The 16,349-nt window shown below is 51.9% G+C and overlaps 8 protein-coding genes across 8 annotated transcripts; 5 read left to right on the forward strand and 3 right to left on the reverse strand.

Annotated features, from left to right (window-relative positions):
* Nucleotides 1–422: 422 nt before the first annotated feature.
* On the forward strand, nucleotides 423–978 carry CTRU02_205509 (acetate non-utilizing protein; the record flags this gene model as incomplete). The annotated part of the gene is made up of 3 exons (XM_036722809.1): nucleotides 423–638; nucleotides 737–836; nucleotides 902–978. 3 exons carry the CDS (start codon nucleotides 423–425, stop codon nucleotides 976–978), a joined length of 393 nt encoding a protein of 130 aa, XP_036585706.1.
* Nucleotides 979–1,132: 154 nt separating this feature from the next.
* CTRU02_205510 (helicase associated domain-containing protein) lies at nucleotides 1,133–3,508 on the reverse strand (the record flags this gene model as incomplete). The annotated part of the gene is made up of 1 exon (XM_036722810.1): nucleotides 1,133–3,508. The coding sequence occupies one exon, from the start codon at nucleotides 3,506–3,508 to the stop codon at nucleotides 1,133–1,135; it is 2,376 nt and encodes a 791-aa protein (XP_036585707.1).
* A 301-nt stretch (nucleotides 3,509–3,809) lies between these two features.
* CTRU02_205511 (structural toxin protein) lies at nucleotides 3,810–4,435 on the forward strand (the record flags this gene model as incomplete). The annotated part of the gene is made up of 3 exons (XM_036722811.2): nucleotides 3,810–4,014; nucleotides 4,079–4,322; nucleotides 4,381–4,435. The coding sequence occupies 3 exons, from the start codon at nucleotides 3,810–3,812 to the stop codon at nucleotides 4,433–4,435; spliced, it is 504 nt and encodes a 167-aa protein (XP_036585708.2).
* Nucleotides 4,436–4,575: 140 nt separating this feature from the next.
* On the reverse strand, nucleotides 4,576–5,942 carry CTRU02_205512 (uncharacterized protein; the record flags this gene model as incomplete). Its single annotated transcript, XM_036722812.1, has 2 exons — nucleotides 4,576–4,635; nucleotides 4,695–5,942. 2 exons carry the CDS (start codon nucleotides 5,940–5,942, stop codon nucleotides 4,576–4,578), a joined length of 1,308 nt encoding a protein of 435 aa, XP_036585709.1.
* A 2,071-nt stretch (nucleotides 5,943–8,013) lies between these two features.
* Nucleotides 8,014–10,656, forward strand: CTRU02_205514 (GTP-binding protein; the record flags this gene model as incomplete). The annotated part of the gene is made up of 1 exon (XM_036722814.1): nucleotides 8,014–10,656. One exon carries the CDS (start codon nucleotides 8,014–8,016, stop codon nucleotides 10,654–10,656), a length of 2,643 nt encoding a protein of 880 aa, XP_036585710.1.
* A 237-nt stretch (nucleotides 10,657–10,893) lies between these two features.
* On the reverse strand, nucleotides 10,894–11,324 carry CTRU02_205513 (duf786 family protein; the record flags this gene model as incomplete). The annotated part of the gene is made up of 2 exons (XM_036722813.1): nucleotides 10,894–11,184; nucleotides 11,259–11,324. The coding sequence occupies 2 exons, from the start codon at nucleotides 11,322–11,324 to the stop codon at nucleotides 10,894–10,896; spliced, it is 357 nt and encodes a 118-aa protein (XP_036585711.1).
* Nucleotides 11,325–12,216: 892 nt separating this feature from the next.
* Nucleotides 12,217–14,308, forward strand: CTRU02_205515 (proliferating cell nuclear antigen; the record flags this gene model as incomplete). The annotated part of the gene is made up of 5 exons (XM_036722815.2): nucleotides 12,217–12,271; nucleotides 12,340–12,527; nucleotides 12,608–13,080; nucleotides 13,144–13,595; nucleotides 13,647–14,308. 5 exons carry the CDS (start codon nucleotides 12,217–12,219, stop codon nucleotides 14,306–14,308), a joined length of 1,830 nt encoding a protein of 609 aa, XP_036585712.2.
* A 910-nt stretch (nucleotides 14,309–15,218) lies between these two features.
* Nucleotides 15,219–16,090, forward strand: CTRU02_205516 (proliferating cell nuclear antigen; the record flags this gene model as incomplete). The annotated part of the gene is made up of 2 exons (XM_036722816.1): nucleotides 15,219–15,690; nucleotides 15,756–16,090. 2 exons carry the CDS (start codon nucleotides 15,219–15,221, stop codon nucleotides 16,088–16,090), a joined length of 807 nt encoding a protein of 268 aa, XP_036585713.1.
* Between the last annotated feature and the right edge of the window lie 259 nt (nucleotides 16,091–16,349).

A 16,349-nucleotide genomic window follows, 5' to 3' on the forward strand; every position in this document is an offset into this window, starting at 1 on the left:
AGCTTGACGGAAGTGAATAAAACTCTTGACAAGAGGATTATACTGTTGAAGTTGGAGTGAAAGAATTAAGACATTTATCTAAAGACTCTCCAGAGTTTTAGTATGACAACCATGTTCAAAGAGGCCGCTGCTATGTGCAATCGTACAGTGCGTGTGATTCAGAAAACAACACTGTATGGGTCCTTTTGACCTCGGAAAATGTATCAATGACAACAACGTTCATCACGCAAAAGCCCATCACGAAGTTCGACATAGTTCGAATCGAAACTAAGAAGACCAATCCAATCTTGCTCCTCCATTGAGAGTTTAATAGGAAAGAGTCAAAACTCTCTTTTACCGCAGAATTTGAGCTTCCTGTCGCCCGACCACATCAAACACATAGCCGCGGTAAACCCTTTCCAAAGGAGACGCACGACGAAAAGATGCGGCCATCATTCGTGATGAGGATGGCCTCGGCCGCCGTCCCCAAGTCTGGCCTTTCGCCTGCCCCCATGGCTTTGCTTCCACCCATTCCTCTGTACCGCCGCCTACTCCGCGCCCACCGCAAGTACCTGCCCGGTGAGATGCGGCTTCTGGGTGATGAGTACATCAAGGCTGAGTTTCGTGCGCACCGTACAGTTGATAACCCGGCGCATTTGGTATGAGTTCTCCTTCATGAATTAACATGTTCTTTGGGTCCGATTGCAGTTTGTTTTTAATTTTGTGCTTGAATCGCTAATGCATCCCTGACTTGCAGATTGGTTTCCTTTCAGAGTGGCAATTGTACGCTCAGAAGATTGAGGGTGATAAGTGGCAAGGGGAGAAAATTGACCCGGTCAAGGTTGCCAAGATGAGCGGTAAGTTTCAACCGCTCTCCATCTAACATAACGAAGATTAGTCTTACTGAGAATCCCAACCTTAGATGAGCAAATCGGTCAGCTGTACGAGCTCATGCAGGCGATTCGTGAGAGGAACAAGCAGAGTCAAGAGGAGTCATAATAAGCCGAGACTGAGAAATTACTCTTCACAAGCTTAGAGCATGAGGCCGTACTCAGCGATTGTACCTGTACTATATTGATGAAAGCTGTTGATTACAAGTGTACGGTTATGACACATATAGCTAGAATGTAAACCATGAAAAGTCTTTCTCCATCTATGGGGTGCTTTCTAGCGCCTCTACGATCCAGTTCGCCTGGATGACGCTGACCTTTTTGGCGTAGTTCTTCTGCGTAAACACGTGCTCTAGGAACATGATGGCCTCCTTCTTCTGCCCGTGTAGAACGCTAGATGGGTGGATTGCGACAACGTGCTTGCCCTGCGACGTCACGTAACTCGCGTCCGGTGCCAAGACGGCAGTTTTGGAAACGAAGCCACGAAGGAAGCATTTTAGAAGGGCCTCTGCCTGCTCAGGCGGGAGAGGGCTGAAGGGTTGGGGGTCGGGCGGCGGCGCTTCGGAAAGCAGGCCCTCCTTCAGACACAAGCTACGGAGCTGCTTGCGGATGTTGAGTGCCGTTCTCATATTGCGGATGTTGACCTTTCTCTTTTTGCACCATTCAATGCGGTCTGCGTTCTCGGCAGCGTATTGTTGCATCGTCGTAAGATATGTCATGATGTCGCCCTCGCGACGATAGAGCTCTTTGCGCAACTCCTCGATCTCCTCCCGCTGTTCCTCAGACTGCAACTGATGAAATATATCGTCGCCGGAGGTAATACAGGCAATGACATCAATGGCTTCGAGCACGCAATCAAACTCGGGCTTAGCCGAAGCCAAAAGGACGGCGCCCAAAGGGGCGGAGATGGGAAAGCCCGCCATCTTGCGGCCTGCTTCAGTGATGGTGCCGTCATCTGCCAATGCACCGAGACCGTGGAGGCTGATGAGCGCTCGCTCGATAGCGTCGATATCAGGGGTATCCATAAGCGGGAATCCCAGAACATCATCAATGCCTCTGGCCTTCATGGTCAGGACAGCTCCAAGGACGTCGATTCGTAAGATTTCAGGCAAGTCGGTTTCCTGTAGCGTGCCAAACGTCCCTTCAGTGTACAGCCTGAAGCACTTTCCGGGCCCTTCACGACCAGCACGGCCAGTTCTTTGGATGGCGGACGACTTGGAGATGGGTTTAGCCAGGAGGGATTCCATGCCAAGACGAGCACGGAACTGCTTAACTTTGGCCTTTCCACCGTCTACGACGTAGCGTACTCCGGGCACGGTGACGGACGTTTCGGCAATATTCGTCGCCAACACAATCTTTCTGGTGAAGCCACCTTTAATCGGCTGGAATGCTGCATGCTGGCCTTCCATGGAAAGCTGACCGAATAGTGGGAGGACCTTGACCTTGGGAACATTCGATGCCAATGTCGCGGCGTACTCTTCAATCAGCGCTTGCGTCGATTCAATTTCTTCTTGACCCGTAAGGAATGCAAGGATGTCGCCCGGTAGAGGCTCCTCTGTATGTATTTTGAATATGGTCTTCAAAAGTGCCTCTTGAATATCTGGCACGGGCTTTGGCGTGTGTACTGTCTTGACCGGATACTGACGACCCTGAATTTTGAGAATCTCCACCGAGCTAGACTTGTCGCTGTCAACGTCCATGTCGCCGCCGCTTGTCTCAGCCTTGTCGGTAGAGAAAAATCCGTGGATGCGTTCCACATCGGCTGTGGCACTCATGACAACGATCTTAAGCGGAATGCCACCACGCCCTTTCCGATCGCTCATGAGAATCTGCTTGAGGAATCCCGACACGAGATCCACATCAACGCTTCTCTCGTGAATTTCATCAACCACCACGGCACTGTATTGCTTCAAGCTGGGATCTCGAAGCAGCTCTTGGAGTAGCATACCCTCGGTAAGGAATTTAATCTTAGTTCCCTTGGGGACCTGATGGTCAAAACGAACGGAATAACCAACCATGCCTTCACGACTCTCACCAAGCGGCGTGCCGGCTTCACGAGAGACGCGGTGAGCCAATGTCGTGGCGGCGACTCGACGAGGCTGCGTCACAGCAATCATGCCGCCAACACTCACCTCTCGTCCCTCAACGGTAACCATCTGTCTCCTGCACCACGGCTCCCTGACCAGAAACTGGGGTACTTGAGTACTCTTTCCGGAACCCGTCTCACCGACAAGGAGCAAGACATCCTTTTGTCGCATTCGGGCCTGGATATCCTCTCGGTGAGCCCACATAGGCAGTTTTTGCCGAATTTTAAGCAGAGCCGGGTCGTCTCTCCATCTTGGCCCCCGTTGATCTGATCTGGGTCTTCCCTTGTCATGAGGCCGCTTGAATTCGTGCTTCCTAGGAGTTGAGAAAGCTTTGTCACGCTTCTCTGCTTCTTTCGCTGCGGGTTCCGGGGCCTCAGTTTCTGGCTTTTCTGAAGCATCTTGTGGTTGTTCCTCTTTCTTTGGGGGCTCCTTCTTCGCAGGAGGGTTGAAGTAACCCTCCAGAGATATCACTTTATCTCCCACCTTCAGGACATGCTTCCCATTAAGCTTCCTCTTTTTGGAGGCGCGCTCGCCATCCGGTGTTGGCGACATCTTAACGGAATTGAGCAAACGGTAGTTTGCAGTCGTCGAGTTGGGTGAGAATGGTTGTAAGAAGAATTTTTGAGGGTCCCCTAGTTCAGACCCTGGCTTGGATCATATTCCTGATTGGGCGAGTGCCCCGCATTTACACAGGGCGACTAAGTGCTATGCACCCGTTGCGTCTCTGGAGAGCTAGATATACTCTACAGCAATGCAGATGGATGGATATCCTCAAGTACTACTAATATGTAGTCGGATGTTCAGACGCTCTGCATCAGCCATTTCTTTCCACAATAAACTGTCTGCAGCTACCATGCTACAGAGCGCAGCTCTAAGCTTCGTCTCTCGAGGAAACTGCATATTACGTCACTCTCGAACGCTTCCCCTCTTCTGGGCTGGTACCCCATTCTTTCAAGGATCCCCCCAAAATAGAATCAGGCTGGCAGTTTCTCACCACCGACACATCGCGACAACCTCAGCTATGGCAGACCGCTATAAGCTTGTGTACACCGTTCCAGGTAAGGGAAGAACCCAAAGGATTTATTTTCAATATGCTTTTGCTGAGCGTGATGTTGTTCTCAGCTTCTCACTTGGTTGCGACCAAGGACGCCGTCTTCCAGTCTGGCGCCGGCATCTACGATGAAGGCAAATATGTCCAGGTGGCTTTCGAGCTCACCGGCCAGGGCCAATTCATGCCCGTCGCAGCCGCAGGAGCCAACCCTCATACTGGCGCCGCTGATCAGCTCGAACGGGTTTTGGAGTACAGAGTTGAGATCCTCTGCGTTGGGCATGATGTCACAAAGGCTGCAGTAGCAGCTTTGAAAAGGTGTCGTAATTCCGGGTTTCGGCGAGTTATATGCAATGGAGACTAATAATGGACACAGCGCGCACCCGTATGAAGTTCCAGCGCACGAGGTGTACAAATTGGAAGATTTCTAATTCCGGCAAGGCCAGTACCTCATATGCTAAGGAGCGCATCCAATCTATAGGGAAAGGGCTACTGCCAATGGTATTTTCTTTCACGAGTAATCCAGCTTCCCAATTTCGTGCCCTTTTGTGATGCAATGTATTTGGCCGATTTATTTGATGCGGTTCAGGCGTTCTCTGTTCATCCTGACTTGATCATCCACAGCGTCGCTCTGTAAAAGTCATTAGTCACTGTCCGCGTATGAGTCTTGAATGGGATAAATGACTGTACCTTCTTGCCAATGTTCGTAATCAGGTTATTCTGCACATCAACCTCCTTCATCTGCGCTCTGGCCAAGCCGTTCAAACGGCCAACGGCACCCTCAAGCTGACCAAGGCCTTGATCAATTTCGTCTTCTTGCCGCCGAGCCAGCTCATTGCCCTCGTCGTCACTATCTTCGAGGACATATTTAGAGCGCTCAGCTGCGCTGGACTTCGTGTTGGCCTGAGGGCGGCCTGAAAGGGAAATCTCCTTGAAGGCATCTTCCATGCGTTGGTTGGATTGGAACGCGGCCTGTCTACTTTGTTCACGGGTGTCACGTTCCGATCGGTGACGATCAAGAACCGCTTGATCGCGCGCCGCGGCACGCGACTTGGATGTGAAGGGGTTGCTGACGTGAACTGCGAACATGCTACGGTTAAGAGTCTTCAGCTCCTTGGCGCGGTCCTCGGCAACCTTATTGTGGTTTGCTGCCAGGTCCAGGTTCCGTTCTGTGTTGTGTAGACGCTCACCCTGAGCACCTAGTCTTGCGAGTGTTGCGCGACCTGTCTCTTCAGCCTGCAAGGCAGCCTGCAGAGCTCGGTTGACCGTATTGACTGATTCTTGTCGGGTCTCGTTGATCTGGTTCTTGGTCGCACGATACTCCTCGGCTTCTTGCTCTTCTGCCGTCAGCTCACGACTCTCGCCATAACCTCCGTAGCCTCCATTGGCGTCTCCGGTGGCAGACTGGCCGTATCCTTCAGGCTGTTGCTGCTTCTGCTGGTATCGATCCTGAGCCCCTCCAAATAGTTCATCACGCTGAGCATCTGTGTCGTTGCTGTCGGTGCGACCCAAGCCTCCATAGCCTCCAGGGCCGCGAGCCCCGGCTGAGGGGTATTGGTTCGATCCATAAGCGTTCTGTTTGTTGTCGTAGCGGTTGGCACCATAACCACCAGCAGCACCGTACTTGTCGTTGCCATAACCTCCTGCTGGTTGTGGGGGAGCGCCATAACCACCACCACCACCACCACGGGGTCCGCTGGGAAGGCCTCCAGGAGCACCAGCACCAGCAGGAGACACACCCGCTCGAGCTTGCTGGTAAGGAGTCATGTTGGCATATTTGTTGGTGTCTTGGGCGTAGGGGTCGTTACCACCAGGTGCTTGTGCGTAGGGGTTATCGGAAGCGGGAGCTGGTGATTTGTTCTTGCGACCAAAGAGGGCAGAGCGGCTGGCATCATCGCCGTCGTCGCCGCCCTTCTTGCCGAAGCCGAATTTCTTCATGATAGCTGCGACAGTGTAATACTCTAGGTTCGGTAGGTGGGGGTTCGAGATAGGATGAGCCAAGAGAAATTCTGGAAGAAAGCAAAACACACAAGACAATGTGCTTTGCAAAAAGCTAATCGAAAGAGAGTCAGAAGAAGGTCTGGAGAAGATTCGAAGGACGGACACGGTGTAGCAGAGGCAGCCTTTAGAATGGATGGGACAATTACTGGAGACAGTGAGCGAGCGAGCGACAGGGGGGCAGGAGCAGGTACCGTCAGCGGGCAGCTTTATGTGGCAAAATTGGGGCCGTCTTGGGTGTGTTTCGAAGGCGAGCGGATGCGCCCCTCAGGGTCTAAGCCATAAAACAATCGTCAGGCCTGGAGGTTTAGAACCTGACGGAGAACGGAAAAGATTGGGCTGGGGGGTGCCAGCCAGCGACCCAGAGCACAGGCGCCTGGACATGCCCACAACATGCAATTGGGCTGGGTTCAGTGCTGTTTACTGCCGGGGAGCGATTCGCGATTTTGGGGGCTGCCGGCAAGGTTCGAAAGAGACGATCAGCTTGTACGGAGAGAATAGCTGCCAGTTAGGATGGCGGGGACGTAAGTGCCTGCGGTAGGCACGTCAAGAATACTTCTACGGCGCAGTGCGGGCTGTAAAAATGGCGGTCGCCATGAGCCTATGACAGCCCCCCATGCTTGGCTCAGCCTCGGGCCTAGCGCAATAGGCTTCGTGTTTCTTGTCCATTGACTTGTCATTTTCAGCTTGTCTCTCGGGCTTTGTCTTATCCGCAACCAAATTCCTTTCATCAGACCTACCGAGCAGTCACAGATGGGGTGGGAACATGAGTAAGCTGAGCGCATTTCATCTGTCTGTGCCCTTAGAAAGCATAAACTGCTTATGCCAGCAGGGCTTCGTCTCTTCTCATTTTGTAAAAAGTAAAACCGTTCAATTGCAGACAACTGGTCCGCATTTGATCTCGTCAAATAAAAGGAGAAGGGAGATCAACAGGGCCACGCCAGGCCTTGGGAACTAATGAGGTCCGCCCAGCGTAGTTCCATCCGTCGCTTCTTCAGGACCATGTCCGTTCTAGGAGGGGCAGCCAAGTAGCGTAAAAGACCCTAGGTGCGCAGAGGTACCGAGGTACAAACATGTTGACATCTGTGTCGGTATCCGTAGTGCTTGCAGAAATAGCAAGGAGCAGGTAGGCTGTCGCCAGTAGGTTAGCCTCTGACTTCTTGGTACCCAAGTGGGTCTTGACTCTGCAGCAGATGGAGCCAGTGAGCTGAAGTCTGAGCTGCCGCTTTTAACAATTACATAGTACATGAGGCGGCATGTGTTGTTGTTCACTCTCTGGACCAGCCGAGGTGGGATTGGCGTGGGGAAAAACCGTACGCGCCTCAATTCGCATAACAGGATCTGGGAAAAACTGTATCTGGAGCTTCAACGATGGCTCTATACCAAGCAATCACTGTATCCATGAGACAGCAATGAAGATGAGGCTGGTGCAGTAAAGCGGCGGCAATAACCTTGGTCCAAGCAAAACCACTATGTCAAAACCACTATGGTGGACTGCGTGGAGTGATTCACCGCGGATACTTGTACGCTAGTGCGTTACCCGCACTTTCTCCGCATGGTTGAGCCACACCCATCGATGCCTCCTTGCCGTCTGCTGCGTCACACCTTGGCTGAGACCTCGCCGTCTCCGAGTCATACCGTATGTCAGTCATTTGATACTTTCGACATCGTTCAAATTAAAGTCATCCTTATCTTGGATGCGCCTTCAACGGTAAATCGCCTCCCAACACTATCTGTTTAATTCCATTCTGTTCGCGCTTTCGCAATGGCCTCCAACTAGGCTCGGTCGAGCTCACTCTCTCCTGTTGTCAACGGCACTCCCTGATTACCGTTTCAATCAACAAATCACCTTCGTTGTCAAGATGATACCGCGTATAGCAACTCGTTCTGTCATCCGTATTTCTGCAATAGCTCATCATAGCCGGTTTATACATCCATATCGACATAGTCTATCTCTAGCAATTCGTACATAGAACCACTCTGCGCATATACTTCCTTCCAAGTTTCGAAAATGGCCTCCGGATCAATATTTACGTTCGACACCGACCCTCAGCGGGTTTCCTCTCCATGGCTGGCTCCTGAAGAGCCAGGGAGAAAACCAAAATCTCAACCAAACTTGGAAGAGGGAGGACTGCAAGCTGGCCACTTGTCTGACTACGGGGTCACCAAACTGGAAGCTGAGCCTCAGGAGGGACCAACTGAATACAAGCTCCACTTACTACTTCGGCCACGGCGAACGTACACGTCCATGAGCACCATTGGCAAATCGCCCTCTCAGCACCCCAAGACGTCTGCCATTCCGACCCGCCCGTCTAGGATCGTCCCAGTGGCCTTATCATCATCTAGCCAGAGTCGCCAAGTACGCCTCCAGCAACTGACGACGCAGCTACTCTGGAGATTGCAGCAATCTTGCGCCTACCACGCCCTGAACCCGAAGGACTTAATCGTCCCGAAGCTGCCTGATGACACGACTGACTTAAGCCATGCCATGACGCCGCAAAAACCTCTTCCAGGCCTCGAGGAATCTCGTGGTGCTCTATATGAGATCGGCGTTGCTGATGATGGGACCTTGGTTGGATTGACCAAGGATGAAATGGATGAGAGCATTATCACTCTCACGGTCATGGCTGCTACGCTAGGGTGTCGAGTTGAAATTCTTCGTCACGTCATAGTGGGAGAATGCGAGTGGCTTGAGACACCTGAGTTGGTTGACAATGCCGCATCGCAGCCGGTACAGATAAGTCGGCAAGCAAGACTTTGGGTAGTTGAGGCGCTCGTTACTCCTGACTTTTCAACGAAGCATTCTTCGACAGAGGGCTCTGGAAATGGCCATCGGGAATCCAAACCAAGCCCCAGGGCCAGCGAACCTGTCGTGCTACCCAGCAGGGGCCGTTCTACAACCGACCAGCTTAGGATAACACTCACAGGCCCTACAACATCGGGCAAATCCACTCTCTTGGGTACGCTTTCTACCGGCACCCTCGATAACGGTCGGGGAAAGAGTCGGATCAGCCTGTTCAAGCACCGTCATGAGGTCGCCTCTGGACTGACCAGCTCAGTAGCCCAGGAGCTCATTGGGTACAAGGACCACGCCATCTTCAACTTTTCTCAGGATCATGTGGAATCATGGATCGACATCCATGACATTGCTGAAAGTGGACGTCTTGTATTTGTCTCTGATTCTGCTGGCCACCCTCGTTATCGTCGTACAATCCTTCGCGGGCTATTCGGCTGGGCTCCTCAATGGACAGTCCTTTGTCTGGCTGCTGACGACGCCGAAGCCAGCTCAACCAAAGAAGGTGCTAGTTCCACAGCCAATGAAGTACTTGGAGTTGCTGGTGCCGGTGTCGACCTTGCTAAATCTCATCTGGAATTATGCTTGAAGCTGAAAAACCCCCTGGTCATTGTTATCACAAAGCTTGATTTGGCAACAAAGGCAAGCCTACAGCGAACGCTTGGACAAGTTCTAACGCACATCAAGGAAGCAGGCCGGGTCCCCAAGATTCTACAGCCTGCTCCCGGTGGTGCTCAGGAATGGGCTAATATCCCTTCTGCTGATCTCGATAAGGCCAGAGCTCTCACGACAGAGATGATACAGGGCGGTGACTTGCTGAAATGCATACCTATTGTCCTTACAAGCGCCGTCAGTGGTGCCGGCATAGGGTTGACGCACGCTCTCCTGGAGAACCTGCCACTCCCCCCGGCGCCCACTGCGCATGATTTCGTAGGAATGGCTTTGAACCCTGAGCAACCTTCGTGTCTCTTCCACATCGACGATACGTTCAGTCTACCTGCATCTTACGCCTCACTGGCTGAGAACCCCAACCAGAATGACATGGGAACGGTGGTGTCTGGCTATCTGAGATTCGGGCAGCTCTCTGTTGGCGATAGCATTGTCGTTGGGCCCTTTCCTTCGGGCGATGACGATTTCAAAGGCATGACGCCAGAGGACCGGCCTTCTCCCGGAAACTATGGGTTGTCAATATCACATCCATCCTCATCGGAGCTCGCAAAGATTGCAATACGGAATACGGTTGCAGCCTCAACTATCAAAGGAGAATGGCACCAGGCCAAGATTGTCAGCATACGCAATTTAAGACTCCCAGTCAATACTCTGGAGGCAGGCCAAGTTGGCACCATTGGAATCATTCTAGAGGTACCTTTCGAGAGCTCGGCGGAGGGTGAATTTGAGCGGCTGTCGACGACGCCTCGTATCAGGAAAGGCATGGTCCTAGCGATTCCATCCAAACACATGGTCGATACAGGCATGTCCCTTCAAGCCGCCAGTGGACTGACAGCGTCGTTCCGAGATTCCAACACGGCATCTCTCACGTATGGGTCTCTGGTTAACGTTTACGTTGGAAGTGTCCGTGCAGCAGCCAGAGTCATGGGTGTTTCGAGGATATCGCAACAGTATGATTCCCGAAACCCGACTGCCGATGATGCTGAGGACATTTTCAACATGAACGAACATGATGAGATAGTGACTGATGTCAAACCGGAGTTCACAGGAGGTGTCCAAGTCACTTTGGAATTGCTCACGAGTCGAGAGTGGATTGAGTTAGGCTCGCAAATTCTCGTGCTCGAAGGAGGCCGCAACGACAAATCAGGTTTGGAGGGCTTTGTTGGCACTGTTGTAGAAATCGTTGATTAGGTTATACATAGGGAGGATTTCTTCATTTCTTGTTCAAAGCGGCGCCATAGCATGCGGGAGCCGTCTTGTCTGTTTGCTGTACCATGCTAGCGTTGCTTTTCTTCTTCATAGCTGTTCCTTCATTATACGTGCTCATGTCATGAATATACGTTTTTGTCTCGGTTTCCTACAAGTAATTGGCGAACAGTCCCTCAACGCCCAGACGCCGGCCATGTCATCTTTATTACTCGTACTCTATCATGCCCTTACAAGACCATAGAACAGCGTCCATGTGAGAATGAAGCCAGGAAGTCCACCAAACAAGCCGCTCGTCCAGAATTCCAAGGAGCCCCTAAAGTATCGGCTCGTGCTGAGGAAAGGCAAGCCTGCGGATGTTGATTGCGGCGCGATGCGGAAGATGTAGACTAGGAAGATGGTGAAGAATGAGAAGAGAAAATAGAACAGGAAGCCGTTGTAGGATTCAAGACCCAGTATTCCGGCCGCGACGCCGAATAGAGAGGCCGTAAGACTCTGGAGATTCGAGAGGGCCTGCGTAGAAAAGAGAAACGTCAGCGATCACTGCGATGGCACAGAGCATAGCCTTTCTGAGAGAGGTATCCCACCTTGGTATTGTGCATCACGGATTCCTGCACGATAGGGGAGATTTGGTAGTCGCGTTCCGTCGGCATCTTTGCGGTTGGTTGCGGGTTTCAGGTCGCTGGAATTGTTTTATTGAAGCGACACCAAAGTCTTGGTCTTGCGATTGTGCTGCTATGTGCTGCTACCGACGATGCACTGCGTACAGTGTTCGGGTGGATGATGTCTGTCCGTCGTAGTGTGGTAGAGCTCCAGCTCAGTGGGCGAGATTAGGTAATTCAAACGGCGGGCGCTAACTCAATTGGACCTGATCAAACTCTGGATCTGGCGGGAAGGCCGGGAAGCGGTGTAACAATGTTCCTTACTCATATTTGCCGGGGTAGCGCGAGGAGGTACGACCGGAACGGCGTACTATATTAGCGCCTAGGTGTCAATGTCAGTGGAGCGTCGACTCCGCACAATGTCGTCCCATGTACGGAATACGTGTGTCCCTAATATGCAAATAATACAGAACAAGCGGCGCACAAGCCACAGCTTCGGTGCGTACTCTTCATCGTTGGCTGGAGCCGATCATATGCAATCACCCCACCGAGGCTCCGACCTACCTACCCCTTGCACCTTAAATCGCATACAGGGGTACAGGTTCCTTCCCAATTCGCGAGTGGCAGCTGGTCACTTTGGTCACTTTTGGGTTGGCGCCATGAACAGTTCCAACCCTCCCTTCCCCCCTGTGTACCACTCCGCAATTACACTACGTATCCTACATACGATTCGTATATATCCCCGAGAAGCCGTCCATATTTTGATTGTACATGTTTTGCGGTTTTCCCTGAATCTGTTTTATGGTTTCTGATTACTACCGCCTCTTGCTTCCTGTCCGTCACGATCCCACGACCCAGCGGCAACACGACGACTGAAGAGAGCGGCGACAGATGGCCGTGCTGTTTGCAGGTGCCTCGTCGATACTTGCCGCCAAGTCGCTAGATGGAGCCCGTTGTGTTCGACCAGACGCCGCTCGCCGAGTACCTTCGTGGTGAGTGCAGTCTCCCGGAACAGCGACCCTATGACCTACAAGATCGTCGACTGACGGAAATGCGCGCGCGACAGATGAAGGCGAAGACGAGCAGGCCGGATGGGCATACGATGACCCAGCATACGATGCGTCTCCTCCCTCGAGCCCTGACTTCGCGCCGACTGGTCGGCCCATGGTTAGGTCAAGATTTCGCAACAATCCCCTCCAGATAAACATTCCGTCTAAATCCTCCTCCGAAAAGTCATACAGACCAAGCTACTCGGTGCGCATACCAAAAAACAAAAACCCCTTTCTGTGCGACATGGGGAAATTACTGACTTCTTGTTGTGTGTCCTTTTTTAGACCGCGGTAGCGTCCAGGATTGACCGAGCCGACAACTCGAAATTCCTCGAGCAATTTCGCTATACTATTATCGCATCCCAGCTATTGAGTGGGCACTCCGTCTTATCCCAGCACCATGCATCATCCCAGCCTACCAATCCCGCAATTGACGGCAATTCGACCGACAAATTTTTGGACTCGACGGGCGCAGTTACCGCTGTGTTGGGAGCCTTGGCTCTGGCCGTTTCGCTCAACTGGATCGCGGGTTCAGGGCCATTGAACAAGAAACGAGTTACGGTCATTTTGTTTGTGGTCGTGATCGCTGCAGGGATCGCCCATGTGTATATGCGAAGGCAGTGGTTGAGGTACAGACGGCTACAAGCACTGTCTGAGGTCACAGCGTTTGTTTCGAACTCTCAGGAGTTCGACGCCGCGACTGGCGCGGCCATCGCCCTGGTACAGGAGGTGGAACTTGTGTCCAGAGGCTACCGATTGTAAGTTTTGTCTCTTCCCTGATTCACCTATCGGTGATGATGATGGGCTGACGCAAGGTTTAGGAGTGCGCCACTGCCGCCTATCAGTCGAATTGAGGATCGCTCACAGACTCGCAAGTGTGTGCGCCTTCGCAAAGCCTTGCGAACATGCCTTGCAGACGTCATTCCCGCTTATGACCAGACCGTATTGGTGGTCAAAGGTTTCTCGGAGCAACTCGACCTGGAGAAGTATTACGACATCTACGACATCAGCGACTTCGACATGTCTGATGCCAAGCAAGGATTCCAGGAGAACGAGTTTGACGACCCCGAGTCCCTGAGGACGCTGAAGATACTTGCCGCACGGTTTCACACCATACGTAAGATGTTTTTGTGCGCTCTGCTGGCTCTAGATGCGAATGGCGACAGCAGCGATCTGCTAAGATGGACAACAACTGTTGAGGCTCTACGTACGCTTAACTCTGTTACGCAAAAGGCGTATGAAAGATTGAGAAGACTGTTGAGTGAGGAAGAGAGTACGTTCTTGCCTGCGACAAGGTGATATCATGTAGCTGACATTTCCTAAGCATTCCCGGCGCCACCAACTCCAAAAATGCCATTGACGCCCGGCAGAGAGAGATGGAGGTCTCAGCTGCGGAAACTCAACTCACTATCTAGCGGAATTCGGGGGTTGCAGGCTAAACTGCAACTTTTAAGAGAAGAGTCAGATCGGAGCCTCAATGAGTCCGACGACATTTCTGAACTTGGCTCCAACCTAATGGCGCAGTACGAATCTATTGGCGCAGACTTAAAAATTCTCATGCAAGCCTGGGAAGAGGGCAAAGCGGCGCTTGCATTGGGTATCGACCGGAACGAGAAGAGACTTTCGTCTATGAGTACCTTGCTCTCTCCAGCAAGTTCACTCAGTGGGCTCACAACTGTTGAAGAAGGCGGCGCCGCTGAAGCTTTGAAAGCATTGAATGGAGAATCGCCGTCTAGCCTCGACTTCAGCAGCTCAGGAGAACCCGACATGGAAGAGGTGTTTGAAGCTGTTGCACAACCGCGGCCGAGAAGCCTACTAACTAGAGAAGAGCGCATCATCAAGATGAGGGAAGACCGGGAAAAGCGGGAATCGCTGAAAGAAAAAGCGGATGCCAATAGAGGCATGCTTAAGGAGCTCGAGATGGTCATCAACCTCCGGCCCCGCCCGCGAACTGGGACGAATCCGTCACGCATCGTTTCGATGTGACGAGGACATGACATTTTGACGACAGACAACGGGCGTTTTTGGAACAGGAAACCAACTAATCACACAGTCATTGAGACTTTGATTTTTTATTTTTCCTTTTTTCCTTTTTTTATTATCATATAATTCGTGCAAAAGACCTTCACTTTGCCGATTGCATATAGAAGGAGATTGGGGGTTCAGGGATGGGAGGCATTGCTCGCTGAAATCGTTCATTTGTATTTTATGACGACACTGATGCCACATTCTGGCCAAACTGTACAGACTCAGACTACTTAGTAACCTAAGATAATCGAAAAGTACATCAATTGAAAGAATACCCTGGCTCTGAGAACACCTGTCCAAAGCCACGGAGAAATTTGTTATTGCCAATGTTTTTGTCTCGAATGTATTAAACAAAGGACTGCTGTTGCCAGGGTAAGGGAAAGGAGCCACGATTCAGGGGCTGAGGTTCCCCTGAGCAAGGGAGTCCGGTAAGCCCGGCGCCGGGAAGCTACCTCAGACAGGCAAAGCGTACTTGCCTGCTTCTACCGCCTGCCTTACGTTGGTGGAAGACGCACGTGCCACCATCAATTCTGCCCCGCGCGTTAAGTTGGCGTCGAGCCCTATTAAATGCTTGACGCGTCTCCCCTCTTAAGCAGCCCACCACGCGCAACGTGTCTGCCCATTAAAGTGCTTTCGCGACTTCTCTTTCCTTACCAACCCCTCAACCATTTTGACGCTCAACTTTTTTTTGCCCAAAGCTCACGATCATCTTTGCCCTTCGTCTTCGATTTCCTTGGTTTTTCTGATACCCCTCTCCTCAGTTTTCACGCCACATAATCAGCCAGTAAGTGTTTTTCTTTCTCTTGCCGCTCACCGATTTCTTTCTTTTGCCAATGTCTTACGACCAACTTGCTAACATGTCGCAGAAATGCTTGAAGCCAGACTCGACCAGGCCGACATCCTCAAGAAGGTGGTGGACGCCATCAAGGATCTTGTCCAGGACTGCAATTTCGACTGCAATGACTCGGGCATTATGCTGCAGGCCATGGACAACTCGCACGTTGCGCTCGTTTCCATGGCCCTCAAGACCGAGGCTTTCTCCCCCTACCGTTGCGACCGCAACATCGCTCTCGGCGTCAACCTGACGTCGCTGACCAAGGTTCTGCGTGCCGCACAGGGCGAGGATGTTCTGACGCTCAAGGCCGAGGATGCTCCCGACAGCCTCAACATTGTCTTTGAGAGCTCAGAGCACGACCGCATCAGCGAGTACGACCTCAAGTTGATGGACATTGACCAGGAGCACCTCGGTATTCCCGAGACGGAGTATGCCGCGACTATTACCATGCCCAGCACTGAGTTTAGACGTATCTGCATGGACTTGATGGCCATGAGCGAGTCGGGTAAGCAGTGGACGCCTGGTGGATAACTCTGATTAGGATGATTTCTAACCCGCCGGTCCCTGCAGTGACAATCGACGCGAGCAAGGACGGTGTTAAGTTTGGATGCAACGGCGACATTGGTAACGGATCCGTCACTCTGCGAAGCCACACAAACGTCGATAAGCCCGAGCTCAACGTCGACATTGAGCTTACCGAGCCTGTCTCCCTGACCTTTTCTCTCAAGTACCTTGTCAACTTCTGCAAGGCCGCGGCTATCTCTAAGCAGGTCAAGATCTGCCTGTCCAACGAGGTACCTCTACTCGTTGAGTACACTTTGGTGGGCCAGAGCTACCTGCGCTTCTACCTGGCGCCAAAGGTAAGTGTTGAAAGATTCCAGACGTCCAAAATTCGAGTAAGCTAACCATGCTACAGATCGGTGACGAGGAGTAAACAAGTAATTGATGATGGGATGAGATTCTAATGCGGGCGTTGCACGGAACCGGAGGACAGGGCACAAATCCTATCCTGTCACTCTGGATTGACTTTTTTGCATGTTCTAGAGACTATGCGGATATGTTGGTAGACGAAGGGCAAAAAGCACTTTTAGGACCACGAACAATAATGAGATTCACTGTTTCTGCGTAAACCATTCCATGACCTCATAGCAGTTCTCAGCTCAT

This window comes from Colletotrichum truncatum (genome assembly GCF_014235925.2).
Source record: "Colletotrichum truncatum strain CMES1059 chromosome Unknown Contig_0003, whole genome shotgun sequence".
NCBI lineage: Eukaryota > Fungi > Ascomycota > Sordariomycetes > Glomerellales > Glomerellaceae > Colletotrichum > Colletotrichum truncatum.